The sequence below is a fragment of the Ranitomeya variabilis genome, chromosome 2, assembly GCF_051348905.1.
Source record: "Ranitomeya variabilis isolate aRanVar5 chromosome 2, aRanVar5.hap1, whole genome shotgun sequence".
Lineage (NCBI taxonomy): Eukaryota > Metazoa > Chordata > Amphibia > Anura > Dendrobatidae > Ranitomeya > Ranitomeya variabilis.
In genome coordinates, this window is record NC_135233.1 from 20,408,462 (window position 1) to 20,429,768 (window position 21,307).

The 21,307-nt window shown below is 44.9% G+C and overlaps 1 protein-coding gene across 1 annotated transcript in view; it reads right to left on the reverse strand.

Moving 5' to 3' along the window:
* LOC143803642 (uncharacterized) overlaps positions 1 to 21,307 on the reverse strand; it is a 239,484-nt gene that overhangs the window by 106,473 nt on the left and 111,704 nt on the right. Inside the window, 7 exon segments of the mRNA XM_077281424.1 lie at positions 536 to 633; positions 749 to 872; positions 1,525 to 1,692; positions 1,800 to 1,910; positions 3,987 to 4,084; positions 4,200 to 4,323; positions 4,407 to 4,574. Of these exon segments, the coding sequence (XP_077137539.1) occupies positions 536 to 633; positions 749 to 872; positions 1,525 to 1,692; positions 1,800 to 1,910; positions 3,987 to 4,084; positions 4,200 to 4,323; positions 4,407 to 4,574 (891 nt within the window).

Genomic DNA, 21,307 nt, shown 5'->3' on the forward strand with positions numbered 1-21,307 from the left:
GTGTTAGCGTTAAGGTGGATGGGTGGTTCTCACCCGTCTCTCAGAGCTTAGGTGGATTTGGTGAACTCTATCATCCCGTATGAAAGAACACTGTACCAAAACAGAGGATGTCCAGGTAAATTTGAGAAGATTTGGGGTAGATGGAATTCTTCTCACCATACTCTATAGTCCACACTAATTTACCACTTATGCAAGTGGCTGGATTTATGGCTTCGGGGGCATCACTTAAGGGCGAGATTTACGTAGAATTTTCTTTGGCGACTTATTATTCTTGGTAGTTAAAGTAGTTAATGTTATACAATAGGTAGTTTGTAAGTGTTAGTGACTTGACACACACAGTCTGCTATCCTCGTATTACTCGGGATGTGATGTTGCACTGCAATTATTTGTATTTCATGTTATAATTGATAGTAACAAATGCAAATGTGTGTATTGTTTGATATATTCTGAATTAATAAACGAATTTAAAAAATATTATATGTCTGGACAACCCCTTTACTCTATAGAGGAATTGTAGTAATCTCATCTCATCTACCTGATGATCCCGGGGGACATCTTCCTCCTTCTCTGGCCGATCCTGGGAATATAGAGGACTGGGACTTCTCTCCGGGGGATTTCTCGGACTGGATCCATCTATAGGAAATAACCGCAGTGACTGAATACATTGTCTATATGTGATGAGCAGATGATGGGGAATCTAGACGACTCTCAGACCTGTTCTCTAAAACCCAGGAAGGTCTCCTCTTACCCGGAGATGTGATGGACCGGTGATCCTCCATCATGGCGTCCTTGTACAGATCCTTGTGTCCTTCTATATACTCCCACTCCTCCATGGAGAAATAGACGGTGACGTCCTGATACCTTATAGGAACCTGTATGTGAAACAAAACCGTGAGCACAGCTACGAAGTGGTGCTATAGTTAGGCTCCCACGCCATATACTTAATCAACATAAAACTTAGCACTCAACTTAGAATGCTGGAACAGGAGAATTTATTTTGCAGTATACTCAAAACGTTTCGGTTCAACATGAACCTTCTTCAGTTACGTATACGGAATACATGTGATGAATGGGGCCGGAAGTCAGTGGGCCACACAAATTCTATGCTGGGGGACCACAGCCGAGGTATGCAGAGAGAAGTGCATGCCGCCAGACGTGGAGTCCACCGCTAGTCTAGCGGTGGACTCCGCGTCTGGTGGCATGCACACCTACACCTCGCTCTCCTAAAGCACTTCTATCTGCATAACTCGGCTGTGGTCCCCCAGCATAGAATTTTTGTGGCCCACTGACTTCCGGCCCCATTCATCACATGTATTCCGTATACGTAACTGAAGAAGGTTCATGTTGAACCGAAACGTTTTGAGTATACTGCAAAATAAATTCTTCTGTTCCAGCATCCTAAGTTGAGTGCTAAGTTTTATGTTGATTACCTTATAGGAACCTGACACACACAATGACCCGCCATTAGCAGACCCCTCCCCCGCCGTTATTGTATAATGTCCCAGCATTCCCGGCAGCACTCACCTCTCCGCTCAGCAGCTCAGTGATCCTATTGGTCAGTTCTAGGATCTTCTGCTCATGTATCAGTGAATGAGGTGGAGGCTTGGTGATGTCACTTGGGGTCCTGCTCCGCCCTCCTGACACACGGGGGGTCACACTCTCCCCAGACGACGTCTTCACTACTGTGTGATCCTGTGTATGGGGAGACGCCGATCACTACACAGAGGCCAAGAATCCATCACCTTTCCCATCATTTCCCTGCTTTATTCCTAGAGATCAGAGTGATGTGAAGATCTCACCTCTCCAGTGATCCAGTAGATTATCTCCAGGGTGAGGTCTAATAACTGAGCCGCCATGTGGTCTGTGTCCTGCTCCATCCTCGGGGGGCCACTGATGGAGAGGACCATCGTCTAATAAGAAAAAAAAAAGCCCAGTACACAAGGAACCTGAGGAACAGAAGATAAATCACATTCAAAAGCACAGCGGATAGAAGAGATGTGACAAAAAATGTTAAATAAATCAGCAGACACGTTCCCGTCCTCACTCCTGTCTTCGATTATCTGTAGCCCCCTAACCTCACCAAGTCCTGTATATCATCCGCACAGCGATGCCCATTAGTGTCCCCACACAGTACGGTATCGCTCTCATGGCCCCCGCAGTCCTCGCCATATTGTATCTGCCACACACAGTACTTTACAAGCCCCTGGATGCACTGACAACCTCAACAGGCCCCAAACTGACTTTGGCCCTCCTGAATACCTTTTGACTGCTTGACAGCGGCACTTAAGAGGTTAAAATGATTATTTTGATCAGACGGAATAAATGTTCAGTCAAGTATTTTACATTGACAGAAATGTTCCTGTTATTTCTCTGCTTAAAATAATCTCAGTCTATCTGTGCTCGGTAACACCAGTCCTTACATTATTCATCACAGTCACCGCTTTTACAGTAAAGAAGCCTTACGTCACAGCTGGAGGTTGAACCTTCTTTTCCCCAGTAAATTCACAATTATCTCCTTCCTGGGGGCCGTACTGTGAAAAGCTGCTTACAGGGAGTCTTACACTTAAATATTTGTACAATTTTATCACGTCCTCCCCTTGGATCTCAGAGATTTCTTCTCACTATTTTTCCTCGTATCTCAGGATCTCCAAGCCTCATATCACTTTAATATTCTCTTCAGAGAGGGCTCTAAATCTACCACCACCTATTAAACGTAGTCAGACCCTTTAACGAGCCTCGCCACATGACTTGGGATAAGAAGCCAAACCAGAAACTCCATTTGAAGATACAGGTTTCGGAGTTTTACCCCTCCTCTGTGCAAAGCTGAAGGTTTGATTTCACTGAGTGGCAGAACTCTGACTGGGTGTCTAAGGGAGAACGTTTCTCCTCGTGGAGAGTGCCAAGCCGGAGTAAGGAGACTCATAGGCCATGCATATATATTCACAGAGGACCATTGCATGGCCTATAAGTCTTGTTATGCCAGCTTGGCCCTCTACACAAGGAGAAATGTTCCTCCTTAGGTAGGGTTCACATTGCGTCAATGGCAATGGGCTGACGGCATCCGTTACACAGCGGCATTAACGGTATGTAACGGATGCGTTAGCGCACCCATTGACTGCCATTATGTATTGCATCGCTAACGCATGTCATAATCGGCATGCGTTAGCGATGTGCCATCATCCTCTGACGGACCCTTGGACGCGGTCTGCAGCGTTTCCGGGTTCGTCACCGATAGCGCAGATGCTCCACCTACGCTATTGCGATCGCATAACGCGATCTTTAAAAGGCACTAGCGTTGATGCAGTCCATTTAACGCATGCGTTGAACGGGCTGCACCAACGCAATGTGAACCCTGTCCTTAGATTCTATTTCTACCCAAAACTGAACTTAATATTTTGTAAAGGATTAAGATTAAAACTCACATTTCATGTAGGATTGGCGTCTTCTACACCAGAAACAATCGACTTTCGCCAAATTTATTAAAAGACGTATTTTGAAATCCCAGAAAAGGAAATGTCTGACAGATAAGAGCAGCCCTGGACGTGTGCCGTACTGTTTTAAATCTGGTGACCACAACCAAGTTTTTAGGTTTTGGTGAGAGCAGAATAAAAAAAAAAAATTAGGGGCAACTTTTTCACTATAAAATTTGGTGAAAACCAATTACAGTTCATGTAACTAAGCTGTGACCGTAAGACTCTCACCATCAGCCTCAGTGTTCTGCCCTAGAAGCAGCTGCCTGGCATTGTGCTCTCATCTGTCATCTACATCTCACTGCAGAACTTTCCATTTATCCACGTTACATCTCAATCTCCAGACAGCAGGAAGCGTCACACAATCTTATATAAAGAGGAAACCATTTATACCGACCACAAGCGGCAATAATAGGATCTGCTGGAGCCTCCAGTACTCGGCGCGGCGGCCGGAGGTTACTAGAAGGTTCATTATATCACTCTATAGAGAATGTACAGAAATCTCATCTCATCTACCTGATGATCCCGGGGGACATCTTCCTCCTTCTCTGGCCGATCCTGGGAATATAGAGGACTGGGACTTCTCTCCGGGGGATTTCTCAGACTGGATCCATCTATAGGAAATAACGGCAGTGACTGAATACATTGTCTACATGTGATGAGCAGATGATGGGGAATCTAGACGACTCTCAGACCTGTTCTCTACAACCCAGGAAGGTCTCCTCTTACCCGGAGATGTGATGGTCCGGTGATCCTCCATCATGGCGTCCTTGTACAGATCCTTGTGTCCTTCTATATACTCCCACTCCTCCATGGAGAAATAGACGGTGACGTCCTGACACCTTATAGGAACCTGACACACACAATGACCCGCCATTAGCACACCCCTCCCCCGGCGTTATTGTATAATGTCCCAGCATTCCCGGCAGCGCTCACCTCTCCGCTCAGCAGCTCAGTGATCCTATTGGTCAGTTCTAGGATCTTCTGCTCATGTATCAGTGAATGAGGTGGAGGCTCGGTGATGTCACTCGGGGTCCTGCTCCGCCCTCCTGACACACGGGGGGTCACACACTCCCCAGACGACGTCTTCACTACTGTGTGATCCTGTGTATGGGGAGACGCCGATCACTACACAGAGGCCAAGAATCCTTCACCTTTCCCGTCATTTCCCTGCTTTATTCCTAGAGATCAGAGTGATGTGAAGATCTCACCTCTCCAGTGATCCAGGAGATTATCTCCAGGGTGAGGTCTAATATCCGAGCCGCCATGTGGTCTGTGTCCTGCTCCATCCTTGGGGGTCACTGATGGAGAGGACCATCATCTAATAAAGGTCCTGTTAATAAAGAACCTGAGGAAAAAAGGAGAAATTGGTGAAAAATCTCACCTGAAATAATCTTTTACTTGACAGATCGTTACGAAACTGTGTGGCCATTATGCAGAACTTTATAATAGCGCCCCCTACATAAAATCAGATCCCGGAGCAGACACAGTCAGACTTCTACCTCTCCTCATTCAGAGCTTCTGTAGTTTTTAGTGTCCTAAACATAATTCCTGGCACCAACAAGTGTCGGGGCTTTAGGTCGAGTCCTAGAGAGACCTCATATGACAAAGTTCTGAATCCGTGAATAACCCTGTAAATATGATACCATAAGCTGCACACAGACATACAGTATATACAGGAAATTCAGCCGCCTGTGACAGCAGTAAACCGCAGGCAAACACTGAATATATGACATCTGCTCTGCACTACGGTTATAGTTAGAATATGTTTATAGAAATGAAGGTACTTAGCGCACAAATGAGATAACTCATGAGAGCCCACCAGCCATGACAAGGCAGACTTTTCTGTGGTAGGATCCTAGTGAGTCTAATATTTACCTACCATGCCTCTCCCAAGCTAAAAGCCAAGCAGATCCTTTGCCAAAAAGCTGAAGAGCAGAACAATAAAAGAGCATCTGCAGGAGCAGTGACGCTCGGAGGAGGGGCCTGTAAGTTTGTGGCTGCACTTCAGCCAATGGAGATGAGGATTTGGTCAGGATTAATGTTGTCCTCATTGTTGTAAAATCCTGGCAGATCCTTCTCCATCAGGAGATACATCAGGGAGGAGATAGATCGGCTCCAGGTTTATTCTGCAGTCGGATAACGACCCCAAACAGGGGCGTAACTACAACAGGTGCAGGGGTTGCAATTGCACCCAGGCCCTAAAATTCCCTTTGGCCTATATAAAAAGACTATTGCTATTAAATATTTAAAATATTTGGGGGCCCCGTTGGAGCTTTGGCATCGGGGCCCATGAGTTTCAAGTTACGCCACTGAACCCAAAAATCCAGCCAATGTCATTAAGGACGAGGAGTCCTGGGGGTGATGATCCGGCCTCACAGATCACTGATCTCACATCATCCCTTCTGTCTGGGATCAGAAGAGAGAGAAGGATCCGCACAAGCCTCATACACAGAAGATCTGGGGTCCGGTCTCCAAGATGTTTGGCACCAACTCCTGCTGAGATCCTCCATAACCTGTGTACAAGTGATGAGAAGAAGTGATGGAGGCAATGGGGGGTCACTAGATACTGATGATGGAGGCGACGGTCAGTCACTAGATACTGATGACGGAGGTGACGGTCAGTCACTAGATACTGATGACGGAGGTGACGGTCAGTCACTAGATACTGATGACGGAGGTGACGGTCAGTCACTAGATACTGATGACGGAGGTGACGGTCAGTCACTAGATACTGATGACGGAGGTGACGGTCAGTCACCAGATATATATAGATATATTTGTGCACATTATACTGGGATGTTATATATAACACCACACTTCATGGCTCTTGCAGACTTTCACCATTGTCCCAATCTCCAGCCCTTCGGTCACATTACAGCTAAATATTTCACAAATTCATTGACCATTGCTGCCATTTTCCACACCCCTGTTCCATGTTTTCCTGCACAGTTGTCTCTTGGTCTTGTTTCCATGAAGACAACTGCTGATCAGACTTTTCCGGACAGTAAATGGTGGGAGCTGGTTCCACGGGTTACTGTCGGTTCTGAGCTGTTGGCACTGCTGGACATTTTCTGATTTCGAAGGTTAGTAACTAGTGAGGAGTGAAGGTGCTGGGATAAGGTGTTATCTGGGCATGCTCATGTGCTCACCGAGTGTCTTCGGCCTGCTAGAGGAACATGTCCGAGTCCCCGCGGCTGCACGTCTGGAGCATATTATTGGAGCCCCCGAGCATGCTCAGATAACACCTCATCCCAGCCGCTCACTCATCGCTGTTAGTAACGTCTCCTCCATCCGCTGCAGTTTTCTCTTCCGTCCTCAGCGTTGCTCATTCCTGCAGCCGGTTACACTGAGTGCTGGAAGTGTCCGAGCAGCGGTTTATCCCACACACCGGACTGTGAGCGGAGGAGTCCGGTGTCCCCGCTATACCGCGGCCTGCAGCGTCCCCGGACTCGTCTCCATGGAGCACAGTGCGGCCGTCACTGGTCGGAGATCCTTCCTCAGACGCCCAGTAATCACCTCAGTGACCGCGGCCGGAGGCGCCGAGATTTCTGCCGGAGGCTCAGACTCCAGAATGGAGAAATCTAGAGGTTTCCACAATGTTGTTTCCAGGTCCGGAGTCTCGGTCCGGTCACCTCACAATGTCGCGGCTTCTTCATGTGGTGACGTCGGTGCTGCGGAGCCGCCGCTGTATGTGACCGACACAACCACGGGGAGAAGCCGAGAGGAAGAGAGAGCAGAACATGGAGGACAAGTGTCCCGTACCCGAGCGCTGTGCGGACGTCACCTCCCGGCGGGGACAGGACCTGCGGGGACAAACACGGGGGACGGGGGAAAGGGAGAGAGCATAGGACCTGCGGTGACGTCACAGGATCACATGACAGGAAGTGCCGCAGTATAACTCCTCCCCTCCTCTGACTAATCACATGACCATGACGTCATTGAAGGTCCTGCAGTCACCGGGATCCATCAGACCCCACAGGACCCCGGTGGCCGCTCGGTGCAGCAGCGGATATCGCACGTCCGGTCTCACACCCGGTTGTCAGATCTGACCGGCGTCACTTTACACGGCGAGAGCTTAGGAATGTCGTTACTGATCCGAGTGGGTCTGAGATTGTTTTCTTTCTTGCAACACGTCAGACTTCACGTTAAGGCCGGTGTCACACTGGCGAGTTTTACGGACGTATGAGAGGCGCAGAAAATACGGATTGCATACGGTACAATGATTCTCTATGGCCCAGCTCCTATCTGCCGTATATTACGCATCCGTAATATACGGTCTTGTACGGCCGTAGCAAATCGCAGCATGCTGTGTTTGTCAGCGTATTGGGCAAAAAAATCGCAAAAAAAAATGGGGATATGAGATGGTTTACTGTATGTAACCATGTGTCATATCCTGTCGGGTTTGTGAAGGAGAAATGAGAAGCCGGCAATTGAATTAGCGGCTTTTCATAGATATCGCGCTGAATGAAATCTAAATACAGTGTGTGTGTATATATATATATATATAATGTGTGTGTCTCAATGATATATATATATATATATATATATATATATATATATATACTGTATATATGTTTTCCCGAACATTTGAGCCCATAAATCCATTAGATGTCGGTTTTGCAAGCCTGCGAGAAAATCTCGCAGTACGGATGCCATACAGATTACATACGGAGGATGCCATGCGCAAAATACGCTGACACACCCTGACTACGGATGACATACGGACCACTATTTTGGGGACTTTTCTGCGTATTACGGTCGTAAAACACGGACCGTATTTACATACGCTGAGTGTGATGCCGGCCTAATAGTAAATGTATTTTTAGCCCCTTAGTGACGGAGCCAATTTTGACCTTAAGTCGCCATTTTGCTAATCTGCCCGGTGTCACTTTATGAGGTAATAACGCCGGAGCGTCCACATCTCCCGGGATCCAGAGATTAGTTGTCATTTTTGTAACATTGTACTTGGTGATATGTTTTGCGCTTTTTTTTTGTTTTGTTTTTAATAAAAATATCAGAAATGTGATAAAAATGGAAGAAATATGTAATATTGATAAAAATGTGAGCGTCTTACACGAACAAGGTTCCTTTTGGCTGAATTCAGAACCACATAAGGGTATGTTTCCACTTTCAGGATGGCCGCCCCCTTCTGTGACGCGATGATGCCGGATGTGTTCATTGCACACATCCGGCATCATCGCACCCCACACATAGGGTCCTGTGATATACCTTGCAGCGGCGCAGTGTCGCCGCAAGGTACACGGACATGCTGCGATCTAAAAAGACGCGCAGCATGTCCGGAATCGCAGGGCCGCCGGGTGCGTGTTACCACGCATAGTGGAGACGGGATTTCATAAAATCCCCTCCACTATGCTGGAACATCTGGATGCTGCGTGTTTGACACTGCAGCTCTGCACAGCGTCAAACACGCAGCGTTTACTGAACGTGGACACATACCCTAATACCAGTGACCACCATGATGTGAGGACTATTTCCATACATCACAGAACAGAAAGAGGGATAAAGTGTGCGGCAAATTGTGGCCCCCAACACATCCCAATCCACATCCATTTAGCATTTGTTTCTCCCCTGACAGGAGGAGTTGTCAGAGGGGCGCTGGCAGTGAGGGACCGTCAGTCTGCAGGGCGTAGACCCCAAATCCAGGACTGTCCGCTGTATCCGGGACAGTTGGGACTAGAGATCAGCGGATGGATTCCCGGGTCTCTAGATCACTGGTGACTGGATGAGAGGCCGCGTATCTCTTACCTTCCCGTATCCCCGGCGCGGTTTTTCTATTAGCAAGGACTGACACCACATCGCTTATAATCAGGATTATTTATTATGGTTTTCCAATATACTGTCCATAAGTTTTCGGTTAGCTGTCCAGAAAAAATAAAAAGTCAGGTGGGCAACCCTGGCGACATGCTGAGCTCACCGCTGCAGCACTGACGATATTATGTCAACACTGGAAACAATAGAAACCAGAGCAGCAGCAGAGATTCATCGCTGGACCTGGGGAGGGTGAATGGGGTCCTTTTTTTTACAAGTTACAACTAGGAACACAGCTTTTCTACAGACAGAAAACCCCTTTAAAGTGAATCCCTTTAAAGTATCAGTCACTGGCTGCATAAACTTAGCCAGGTATGTTTGATTCTGAGGGTATGTGCACACGTCAGGATTTTGTCAGGATTTTTCATCAGGTTTTTTGTAGCCAAAACCAGGAGTGGGTGATAAATGCAGAAGTGGTGCATATGTTTCTATTATACTTTTCCTCTAATTGTTCCACTCCTGGTTTTGGCTACAAATCCTGATGAAAAATCCTGACGTGTGCACATACCCTTAAACTCTACAGTGTTTCAGAGAGAAACATTTTAAGAACCGCCGTGAACTGAGATTGCGCCATAGACTAGTTGGACAGGTGGGTCCACAGTTGCTTCTCCCCACCCACTGCCAGGACTGACACAGGCCTCTGCCTACATGACCTGTCAATCTTGGCCAGCGGATGTAGAAAAGCCGCAGAGACCCGCCTGTTAAACTAGTCTCCTGTGTCGCTTGGTCCCCGGCAGTTATTAAAATATATTTTTCAAACATTCCTGGCTGAGATAAAACCATCAGTACAGAAATAGATCACCAGACCTATCAACAATACATGTATAACCATAACCGTCATCAGTGTATGCATACATAACCAGAACCGCCATCAATACATGCATACATAGCCAGAACCGTCATCACTGTATGAATACATAACCAGGACTGCCATCAATACATGCATACATCACCAGAACTATCAGTATTTGAATAAATCACCAGAACCACCATCAGTATATGAATATAGCACCATAACCACCAACAGTACAAAAATACAGCCCCAGAACCACCATCACACATGTACACACATACACATATTAGAAAAGCCAGTATTACATGTTCATAGCAAAATTGATAGCTGTTAAAGATTGGCATTTAGCAAAACCATTGGTAGAAAGTAATGATGAGCAAGTGTCCTCGTTGCTCGAGTTTTCCTAGCATGCTTGGGTGTTCTCCGAGTATTTTGGGCGTGCTCGTAGATTATGTTTGAGTCCCCACAGCTATATGATTTGCGGCTGCTAGACAGCCTGCACACATGTGGGGATTCCCTAACAAACAGGCAATCCCTGCATGTAAATCATGCAGCTGTGTTGACAAAAATTAAATCTCCGAGCACTAACAAATACTCGGAGACCACCCGAGGGCGCTTGGGAAAACCCGAGCAACGAGTATACTCGCTTATCACTACTTAACACCTTTCCCCATCTTATACACATAAAAATCATTTCCTGGATTGTTCACATCTTTTTGTACCTCCTAAATGATGTAAGTCTGCTGCTCTTTATGCCATGCATTTGCATGCTCAGCAACTTAGGGTCAACTAACTTCCCTTTTTCCTTTCTCAATACGTCATGCCATTCATCAGCCTGAAGTCTGCCTTCCTTATGAATCCCACATACTTTCATGAGCTGTCTAAAATTCTTCACATACTTAACACCTTCTTGTTCGGCACTTTAACACTTTGTCTCAGACACTTCCCCTTTTCTCTGCTGGTGTATCTAAAGTCAAGTATCTAAAAACAGGTATCACACAGCACAGTCACAGATACAGCTCAGTTTCAGTTCCTGAAAGTTTCTACACTGCAGCTAACACTTATCTCAAATACTAAAAACAGGAAAAAGCAAAAACAGATGTGACAGTGATTTACAAGGGATTTGCCAGGTGAAGTATGCAAAAATGGTTTCTGTTACAACTCTATTGAAAGCGACAACACGTTACATTACAAACATGAATAGACATCCGGGAGAAAACAAAGCCCTCTTTATTGTTCTGTGACACGTACATGTCGTTCTGGTTACCGACAACTGCCAATTGCACAGGGCACTCATGCCCGGGACTACCACCCTCTGCTCCGGATGTCCTGCCTGGCTCACCGGCTATGAGAATCTGTGATATCCCTCTAGATTATCACCATCTGAGCCTGGAAATCTGGGAGCACCTCGCCCTCTGGTGCTTGGGAATCTGTGATAACTTAGCGAGTGATTTGACTTCCTGTTAATGGTTTCCCAGCAACCACAAGCAAAATTAGTCACTGTTCCAACTATCTCCCAGATCTACATAAACACATAAAACACGGCATGCAGCAGACACCTTGGCTTATATCCAAAGGTTTGGATAAGGGCATGGACTTTTTACACTAGCGGTGACCACACCTGACCGGCAAGAGGTATAGACCCGGACTGGGTGCAGGGGACATTTAGGTAAGATGACAAGATTTTCTTACCTTACTATGGAGCTGCAGTCTCTATCCCGTGAACCAAGGCCGCGGTCGACACCCCCATCTCTCCGGTCAGCAGGGTCCCTGTGCCTGTCATCCACTGCCCCGCGTTCAGGCGCTAGATGTTATGGAAATTTGGTTTTGATAAATCTATCCCTGTGTGTGCTGCGGCCGTTCCCAAATTAGAATGAGTATTTGAGCACTCCAGAACAACACTGTACACCCACGGTGACAGAATAGCATTCCATCAATACTGATGGTTTATTGTACATACGTTTTTATAATTGCATATAGAAAGGGGTGGTTAATTACCATGTGGTCAAGCTCTGTTATTGAATGTCTAAATATATATGGAATATTGTGACTAATGCACATATGACTGCTGATTAAGCAACTAAAGTGTAACTGTCGCCTTTTCTGCAATTAAGCTAAAAATTGAGACATTGACTGACTCGGCACATGTGATCTTGTTACGCTTTTCATCTTGGAAAGTCCCAAGAGATATATATATATATATATATATATATATATATATATATATATATATATATATATATATATATTTCCATCACACTGTCAGCCTGACAGCATCATATAGAGCACGCAGCGAGACTGATGGGTGGTTAGAATATCACACCCCTGTGACGCGATCGTATGGCGCCATTGGGATGCCATGACAGTTGGGAGTCTGCTGAAGACCCTGAGCATGTCATGATGATACTACCATAAAAACCAACCTGTAGCTGCCATTCATAGGAGACCGTGGCATTTGCTATACACAGCAGTATTATTTTATTGTTATCTGCCGGAAGGTGGCATTATTTTATTATTATAGACTAGAGGTGGGGGCATTGTTTTAATATTATACTCCAAGGGTAGGGGCATTATTTTTTTATTATTATACTCAACGGGTGGGGCATTATTTTATTATTATACTCCAGGGGTGGAGATGTTACTTTATTATACTCCAGGGGTGGAGATATTTTATTATTTTACTCCAGAGGTGAGGGTGTTAGTTTACTTTTATACTCCAGGGGTGGAGATGTTCATTATTACACTCCAGGGGTGGAAATGTTATTTTATTTTTATAGTTCAGGGGTGGAGATGTTATTTTATTATTATACTCCAGGGATGGAGATGTTATATTATTATTATACTCCAGGGTTGGTGATGTTATTTTATTATTATACTCGAAGGGTGGCGATGTTATTTTGTTATTATACTCCAGGGTTGGAGGTGTTATTTTATTATTATACTCCAGGGGTGGAGATGTTACTTTATTATACTCCAGGGGTGGAGATATTTTATTATTTTACTCCAGGGGTGAGGGTGTTAGTTTACTTTTATACTCCAGGGGTGGAGATGTTCATTATTACACTCCAGGGGTGGAAATGATATTTTATTTTTATAGTTCAGGGGTGGAGATGTTATTTTATTATTATACTCCAGGGATGGAGATGTTATATTATTATTATACTCCAGGGTTGGTGATGTTATTTTATTATTATACTCGAAGGGTGGCGATGTTATTTTGTTATTATACTCCAGGGTTGGAGGTGTTATTTTATTATTATACTCCAGGGTTGGAGATGTTATTTTATTATTACACTCCAAGATGGAGATGTTATTTTATTATTATACTCAAGGGATGGAGATGTTATTTTATTATTGTATTCCAGGGTTGGAGATGTTATTTTATTATTAACCCCTTCCCGACCTGTGACACAGCGTATGCGTCATGAAAGTCGGTGCCAATCCGACCTGTGACACATATACTGTGTCACGGAATGATCGCGTCCCTGCAGATCGGGTGAAAGGGTTAACTCCAATTTCACCTGACCTACAGGGTCAGGGGGAGTGGTACTTCAGCCCGGGGGGGTGGCTTCGCCTCCCCGTGGCTACGATCGCTCTGATTGGCTGTTTCACTTTCAACAGCCAATCAGAGCAATTTGTAATATTTCACCTATGAAAAGTAGTGAAATATTACAATGCAGCCATGGCCGATGCTGCAATATCATCGTCCATGGCTGGAAACCCTGATGTGCCCCCCGCCACCGATCTCCTCCCCAGTTCTCCGTTCTGTCCCATACTCCCCTCCGTCCTCCTGTCCGCTCCCCCCGTGCTCCGATCCACCCCCCGTGCTCCGATCCCACCCCCTCATACTTACCAAGCCTCCAAGTGTCCGTCCGTCTTCTCCATGGGCGCTGCCATCTTCCAGCCGGCAGATTCGTTCCAGGTACATTTTGATCACTGTGATAAAACCTATCACAGTGATCAAAATAAAAAAAAAATAGTAAATGAACCCCCCTTTTTCACCCCCATAGGTAGGGACAATAATAAAATAAAGACAATATATATTTTTTTTTTCCCCACTAGGGTTAGGGCTAGGGTTAGAATTAGGGTTAGAACTAGGGTTAGAATTAGGTGCGGATTTGGCTGCGGATCCGCAGCGGATTGGCCGCTGCGGATTCGTAGCAGTTTTCCATCAGGTTTACAGTACCATGTAAACCTATGGAAAACTAAATCCGCTGTGCCCATGGTGCGGAAAATACCACGCGGAAACGCTGTGTTGTATTTTCCGCAGCATGTCAATTCTTTGTGCGGATTCCGCAGCGTTTTACACCTGTTCCTCAATAGGAATCCGCAGGTGAAATCCGCACAAAAAACACTGGAAATCCGCGGTTATTCCGCAGGTAAAACGCAGTGCCTTTTACTTGCAGATTTTTCAAAAATGGTGCGGAAAAATCTCACACGAATCCGCAACGTGGGCACATAGCCTTAGGGTTAGAATTAGGGCTAGAGTTGGAAATAGGGTTAAGATTAGGCTTGTGGTTAGAATTATGGTCAGGGTTAGGGGTGTGTTGTGGTTAGGGTTGGGATTAGGGTTAGGGGTGTGTTGGGGGTTAGGGTTGTGGTTAGGGGTGTGTTGGGGTTAGGGTTGGGATTAGGGTTATGGCTAGAGTTGGGATTAGGGTTAGGGGTGTGTTGGGGTTAGTGTTGGGGTTAGAATTGAGGGGTTTCCACTTTTTAGGCACATCAGGGGTCTCCAAACGCAACATGGCGCCACCATTGATTCCAGCCAATCTTGCGTTCAAAAAGTCAAATGGTGCTCCCTCCCTTCCGAGCCCCGACGTGCGCCCAAACAGTGGCTAACCCCCACATATGGGGTACCAGCATACTCAGGACAAACTGGGCAATAATTATTGGGGTCCAATTTTTCCTGTTACCCTTGCGAAAATAAAAAATTGCTTGCTAAAACATAATTTTTCATTCCTCAAAAATTATTTTTTATTTTCATGGCTCTGCGTTATAAACTTCTGTGAAGCACTTGGGGGTTCAAAGTGCTCACCACACATCTAGATAAGTTCCATGGGGGGTCTAGTTTCCAAAATGGGGTCACTTGTGGGGGGTTTCTACTGTTTAGGCACATCAGGGGATCTGCAAACGCAACGTGACGCCTGCAGACCATTCCATCAAAATCTGCATTTTGAAAGTCACTACTTCCCTTCCGAGCCCCGACGTGTGCCCAAACAGTGGTTTACCCCCACATATGGGGTATCAGCGTACTCAGGAGAAACTGGACAACAACTTTTGGGGTCCAATTTCTCCTGTTTCTCTAGTAAAAATAAAAAATTGCAGGCCAAAAAATAAGTTTTGAGGAAAGAAAAATTATTTTTTATTTTCACGGCTCTGCGTTATAAACTTCTGTGAAGCACTTGGGGGGTTTAAAGTGGTCACCGCACATCTAGATTAGTTCCATGGGAGGTCTAGTTTCCAAAATGGGGTCACATGTGGGGGAGCTCCAATGTTTATGCACACAAGGGCTCTCCAAACGCGACATGGTGTTCGCTAACGATTGGAGCTAATTTTTCATTCAAAAGTGAAATGGCGCTCCTTCCCTTCCGAGCCTTGCCGTGTGCACAAACAGTGGTTTACCCCCACATGTGAGGTATTGGTGTACTCAGGAGAAATTGCCCAACACAATTTAGGATCCATTTTATCCTGTTGCCCATGCGAAAATGAAAAAATTGAGGATAAAAGAATTTTTTTGTGAAAAAAAGTACTTTTTCATTTTTAAGGATCAATTTGTGAAGCACCTGGGGGTTCAAAGTGCTCACTATGCACCTAGATAAGCTCCTTTGGGGTCTAGTTTCCAAAATGGGGTCACTTGTGGGGGAGCTACAATGTTTAGGCACACAGGGGCTCTTCAAACGCGACATGGTGTCCGCTAAAGATTGGAGCCAATTTTTCATTGAAAAAGTCAAATGGCGCTCCTTCCCTTCCGAGCCCTGTCGTGCGCCCAAACAGTGGTTCCCCCCCATATGGGGTATTGGCGTACTCAGTACAAATTGTACAATAACTTTTGGGCTCCAGTTTCTCTTTTTACCCATGGGAAAATAAAAAAATTGTTGCTAAAAGATCATTTTTGTAACTAAAAAGTTAAATGTTCATTTTTTCCTTCCATGTTGCTTCTGCTGCTGTGAAGCACCTGAAGGGTTAATAAACTTCTTGAATGTGGTTTTGAGCACCTTGAGGGGTGCAGTTTTTAGAATGGTGTCACTTTTGGGTATTTTCAGCCATATAGATCCCTCAAACTGACTTCAAATGTGAGGTGGTCCCTAAAAAAGTGGTTTTGTAAATTTTGTTGTGAAAATGAGAAATCGCTGGTCAAATTTTAACCCTTATAACTTCCTAGCAAAAAAAAAATTTGTTTCCAAAATTGTGCTGATGTAAAGTAGACATGCGAGTAATGTTATTTATTAACTATTTTGTGTCACATAACTCTCTCGTTTAACAGAATAAAAATTCAAAATTTGAAAATTGCGAAATTTTCAAAATTTTCGCCAAATTTCCATTTTTTTCCCAAATAAACGCAAAACTTATCGACCTAAATTTACCACTAACATGAAGCCCAATATGTCACGAAAAAACAATCTCAGAACCGCTTGGATCCGTTGAAGCGTTCCTGAGTTATTACCTCATAAAAGGACACTGGTCAGAATTGCAAAAAACGGCCAGGTCATTAAGGTCAAAAGAGGCTGGGTCATGAAGGGGTTAAACTCTAAGGGTGGAGATGTTATTTTATTATTATACTCCAAGATGAAGATGTTATTTTATTATTATACTCCAGGGGTGGAGATGTTATTTTATTATTGTACTCCAGGGGTGGAGATGTTATTTTATTATTGTACTCCTGGGGTGGGGTGTTATTTTATTATTATACTCCAGGGGTGGAGGGGCATTATTTTAATATATTAAAGGGGGTTAATTTAATAATTTTTAATTAAGGGGTATTGTCATTTTACAACATTGGGTATTATTATTATTATTTATTGTTATAGCGCCATTTATTCCATGGCGCTTTACATGTGAGGAGGGGTATACATAATAAAAATAAGTACAATAATCTTAAACAATACAAGTCACAACAGGTACAGGAGGAGAGAGGACCCTGCCCGCAAGGGCTCATAATCTACAAGTATATGTGAATATTTTGTTATGTGGCTCCTAATTATGTAATTCATACACACAACACTCCTTGCAGTAAAATAAAGACCCCCAACTCCATGGACCTAATCATATGCACGCTATTAACATTAAATACCCCTCTCTCCCCATTTAACGTACAATGCAGTTCCCCCACATTCCCAACTGCTTATATAATCTCACATTACCTGAAGAATAGGGTCTCTCCCTCTATAACCCTCACACCCACCGCTGCTGGGTGACCTCACCCGCACTACAGAGCAGTACAGTGTTACTCACACATCCTTCGGGTCCGTCTCTTACAGCCACCTGCGTCAGTCATGGACAGTCAGGCACAGGTTGAATCTGCAGCAGGTCGCCCGGCCAGGGCACAGCAGGTCACCAAGAGGATGGTTGTCTGTTGTGAATTAGACTTTTTTGGCTCCCTCTAGTGGTTACTAGTGATATGACTCTGGGATTTCCTTCCCTCTGTTTGCACCCAGCTGGGTCGTTACTTCAGGGGTGTTGCTATATAACCTCCTGGAACCTTAGTCCAGTGCCTGGCATCGGTGTTATCAGACACATTCTGTTTGCTCCTGTTTGCTGGTCCTGGTTCGTGCTAAATTAAGCTAAGTCTTGCTTCTTTGTTTTTTGGGTTATTTGTTTGCTATCATTTTTGTCCAGCTTGTACAAAATGTGATTCCTGACCTTGCTGGAAGCTCTAGGGGACTGGTGTTCTCCCCCCGGGCCGTTAGAAGGTTCGGGGGTTCTTGAATTTCCAGTGTGGATATTTTTGATAGGGTTTTTGCTGACCATATAAGTTATCTTTCTATATTCTGCTATTAGCTAGTGGGCCTCTCTTTGCTAAATTCCTAGCTCATTCTTATGTTTGTCTTTTCCTCTTACCTCACCGTTGTTATTTGTGGGGGGCTTCTATCCAACTTTTTGGGGTATTTCCTCTGGAGGCAAGAAAGGTCTTTCTTTTCCCTTCTAGGGGTAGTTAGCTCTCCGGCTGGCGCGAGACGTCTAGGATCAACGTAGGAACGTTCCCCGGCTGCTGGTATTTGTGGTGCTAGGATTAGTTATATGGTCAGCCCAGTTACCACTGCCCTATGAGCTGGTTTTCTGTATTTACTGACTTAGCATTATTCCTGAGACCCTCTGCCATTGGGGTCATAACAGTTGTCCTGTCCCCACACTTTTCAGCTGATGAGTGACCATGTGAGAGGTGCACAGACAGTAAACGCGCAGTGAAGGGAGCAGGAGCAATAAATGTAGACACATAGTCTTGGTAGGGCGGGCTATGCATGTGGCGGCATACTATGCGGCTTCTTCAGTACAACAGCACAGTTCATCCCCTCAGGATTCCTCTTCACTTCTGTCGCTACGTGGCTGCAGCAACTGCCCTTACAGATGTCCCCATTTACATTTTTACAAGTATTTTTGAATATTTTTTCTTACATTATTACTTAGTACCACTGTAACGTGTTGTGGGACTGTAGCCGTAGGCGAGGTACTCGTCTTCAGCACCACAGATCGATACATGAAGATGGGGTCCTGGCTGGATGTGTGGACATTGTCTACGGGGGCACTACTATCTTACAGGTCCCATCATGTCGGTGACTTCAGCTGGCCAGGACTTACTTAACATTAACTTGAGGATTTTGTACAATAGATAGCCGGTACATAACTTCATGAATGTTTCCTTTACAACATGGAGCATCCACACACGGTCTCTTTACCTCTTCAAGGCTTACTTGCTTTTTGTCCCCAAATTCCTCCGCCTTGACAACCCAGACCATCACTACAGTCCAGTTAGGGACAGTCTTGTACTTCAACCAGGGGTTCCGCATCTTTTCCTGTTAGGGGTACTAGTTTGCTATTATGGTTAGTACGTAGGTTTTCTGCTTGCTTACGACTTGGAACTTCTGGACTTGCGACCTTGGTATTGCGTTGCTCGTGTTCCTGCCCCCAGATCCCTTCACAGGGATACCGTGACTTAGAGGGGCTAAAAGATTGAGGCGTCTGGTTATACGAACTCCTGCACTGATTAGAACTGCTTCAACATTCTATTGAAGAGTGCAAGTTTTCCTGGAGCTCTCCATCCTGAATTTTCTTAGCTGTTCTGAGTTGGCCACTCCTGTCTGGTATATATGCTCGTCACTGGCTCTAATTATTTATTTATATAGCACTATTGATTTCATGGCACTTGAGAGTTGCCAGTGAGTTTCTGCACTTCTTGGTTTGGAGTTGAAGAAGTTTAGTCTTTGGAGTAAGCGTTTGGAGAGTTTTTCAGGAGATTTCTGCATGGAGTTGGTTTGCAAGTTTATCCTTATCCTCTCCCATTTGGGTTGTGCCTTCCATTCTTCCTCTGTTTCCCACGTTTGTTTTGAGAGTGTATTTGTATTATTGTAGTTTTCTTTTATCCCTGTTTATTTATCCCTGTCTGGTTGGTGCTTTCCAATAAACTTTGGCCTCACACTTCAATGGGTGGGCCATGGAACAGATAAGGGTTTCCACCATTCAAGTTAATGTGGAAAACAGGGATAGACTAGGGTGTCCTCTACTTTGAGGGGAAACATGAGCAACACTTCCATCTTCTTAAAGTGTTGCCATTTTTTCTTCAATACTGTTTCACATTCAGCAATGATGATAAAGATGATGTTTTGAGCTCTGCAGGACTGACATTGGATGAAAAGGTTGAGCTTGTGTGTTTCCTCTACATTCTGACAGCTTTTGAGCATACTCCAATAGCAGCTATGATATCATCTGTTCACAAGCTGAGAAGTGTAGAAGCAGATTTACCTATGAAAAGTTTTGAACTTTTGACAGTATGTCAGCTCCTCTCCTTATCACTGCCGCCACTACCCACAGCCTGTGAAATGTCATGTTTTCACGATTCCTCCTCTCAGTGAGTGATTGCTGTACTGTCGTATGGAAACTGGGTCATGTCGAGTTGTCAGTATTTTGATTGACAGCACGGCTGTCTAATCAGCAACTTGGAGGTGCAAGACTTATTTCAGGTGTTCTGGAGATTGCCCAAGCTATTTAACTGAGCTGTCTGCCCCTGATCACTGCCAGACGTAGTTTGTGCTTCCTGGTGTTTGCCTGATTCTGTTGTTCTGATCTTCTGCTGCCTGATCCTTGGAACGTGTTCTGACTATCCCTTTGTCTTGCCCTCTTTTCTGTAATCCGATATCTCCTGGTATATTGATCCTGGTGCTTAAGTAAAATTAACGTCAGTTTAATTCTATTACTTTGACAGTAAATACACATGGCAATATTAGCTGCAAATAGCCTCTTTAGAGAGAAAGAGAACTTGAATTTTAGCTCCACCTGTTAGGGACAGCAATTTTAAAAATCAATATTGACCCTTGCCAAATGACTTAGGATGAGAAACTAAACCAGAAATTCCATTTTGCAGATATGTGTTTTGGGGTGCTTGCAGGAGATCTGATTTGGCTGGAGGAGAGGCCGCTGACATCAGTTCTAAAGGGGGATCATTTTTCCTTGTATAGAGTGCTAAGCTGGCATAAAGAGACTAATAGCCCATGCAATGCTCCTCTGGGAATTAAATATGCAAATAGCCTCTATTTAAGAATACTTATTCTAAGTATTCTACAGCCACCTATTGTATGTAGAAATCCTTCAAGTCAATATCAAGCCTTTAAGAAGCCTTATCACATGACTTTAGCCCGTATACAGGGATCTAGAGTTACACAGGTCCCCGTGACCTGGGGCCACAGAGTCAGCTGCTGACTGGTGGAGCAAGCTGTTGGGAAGAAAGGTCATCACACTGGTCATGGGTGGTGAAAATAAAAGCCAGTCAGAAAATGGGATGTCAGGAGACCCAAGAGAAGCAAAGACCACGGTAAGTCTTTAGACCAGATAAGCAGAACTTATTGTCAGTGGAAGTCAGAGGCGGGTGGGAGTTAATTAACAAGCAGTCCTGCCCAAGTCTCTCAGGAGGAAGTAGCCAAACCAGACAACAATTAACCACATGGCTCCCTCACTTAGCGGCACCGAAAGTCCCATTAGTTTAACATGACTGCCACAGTGA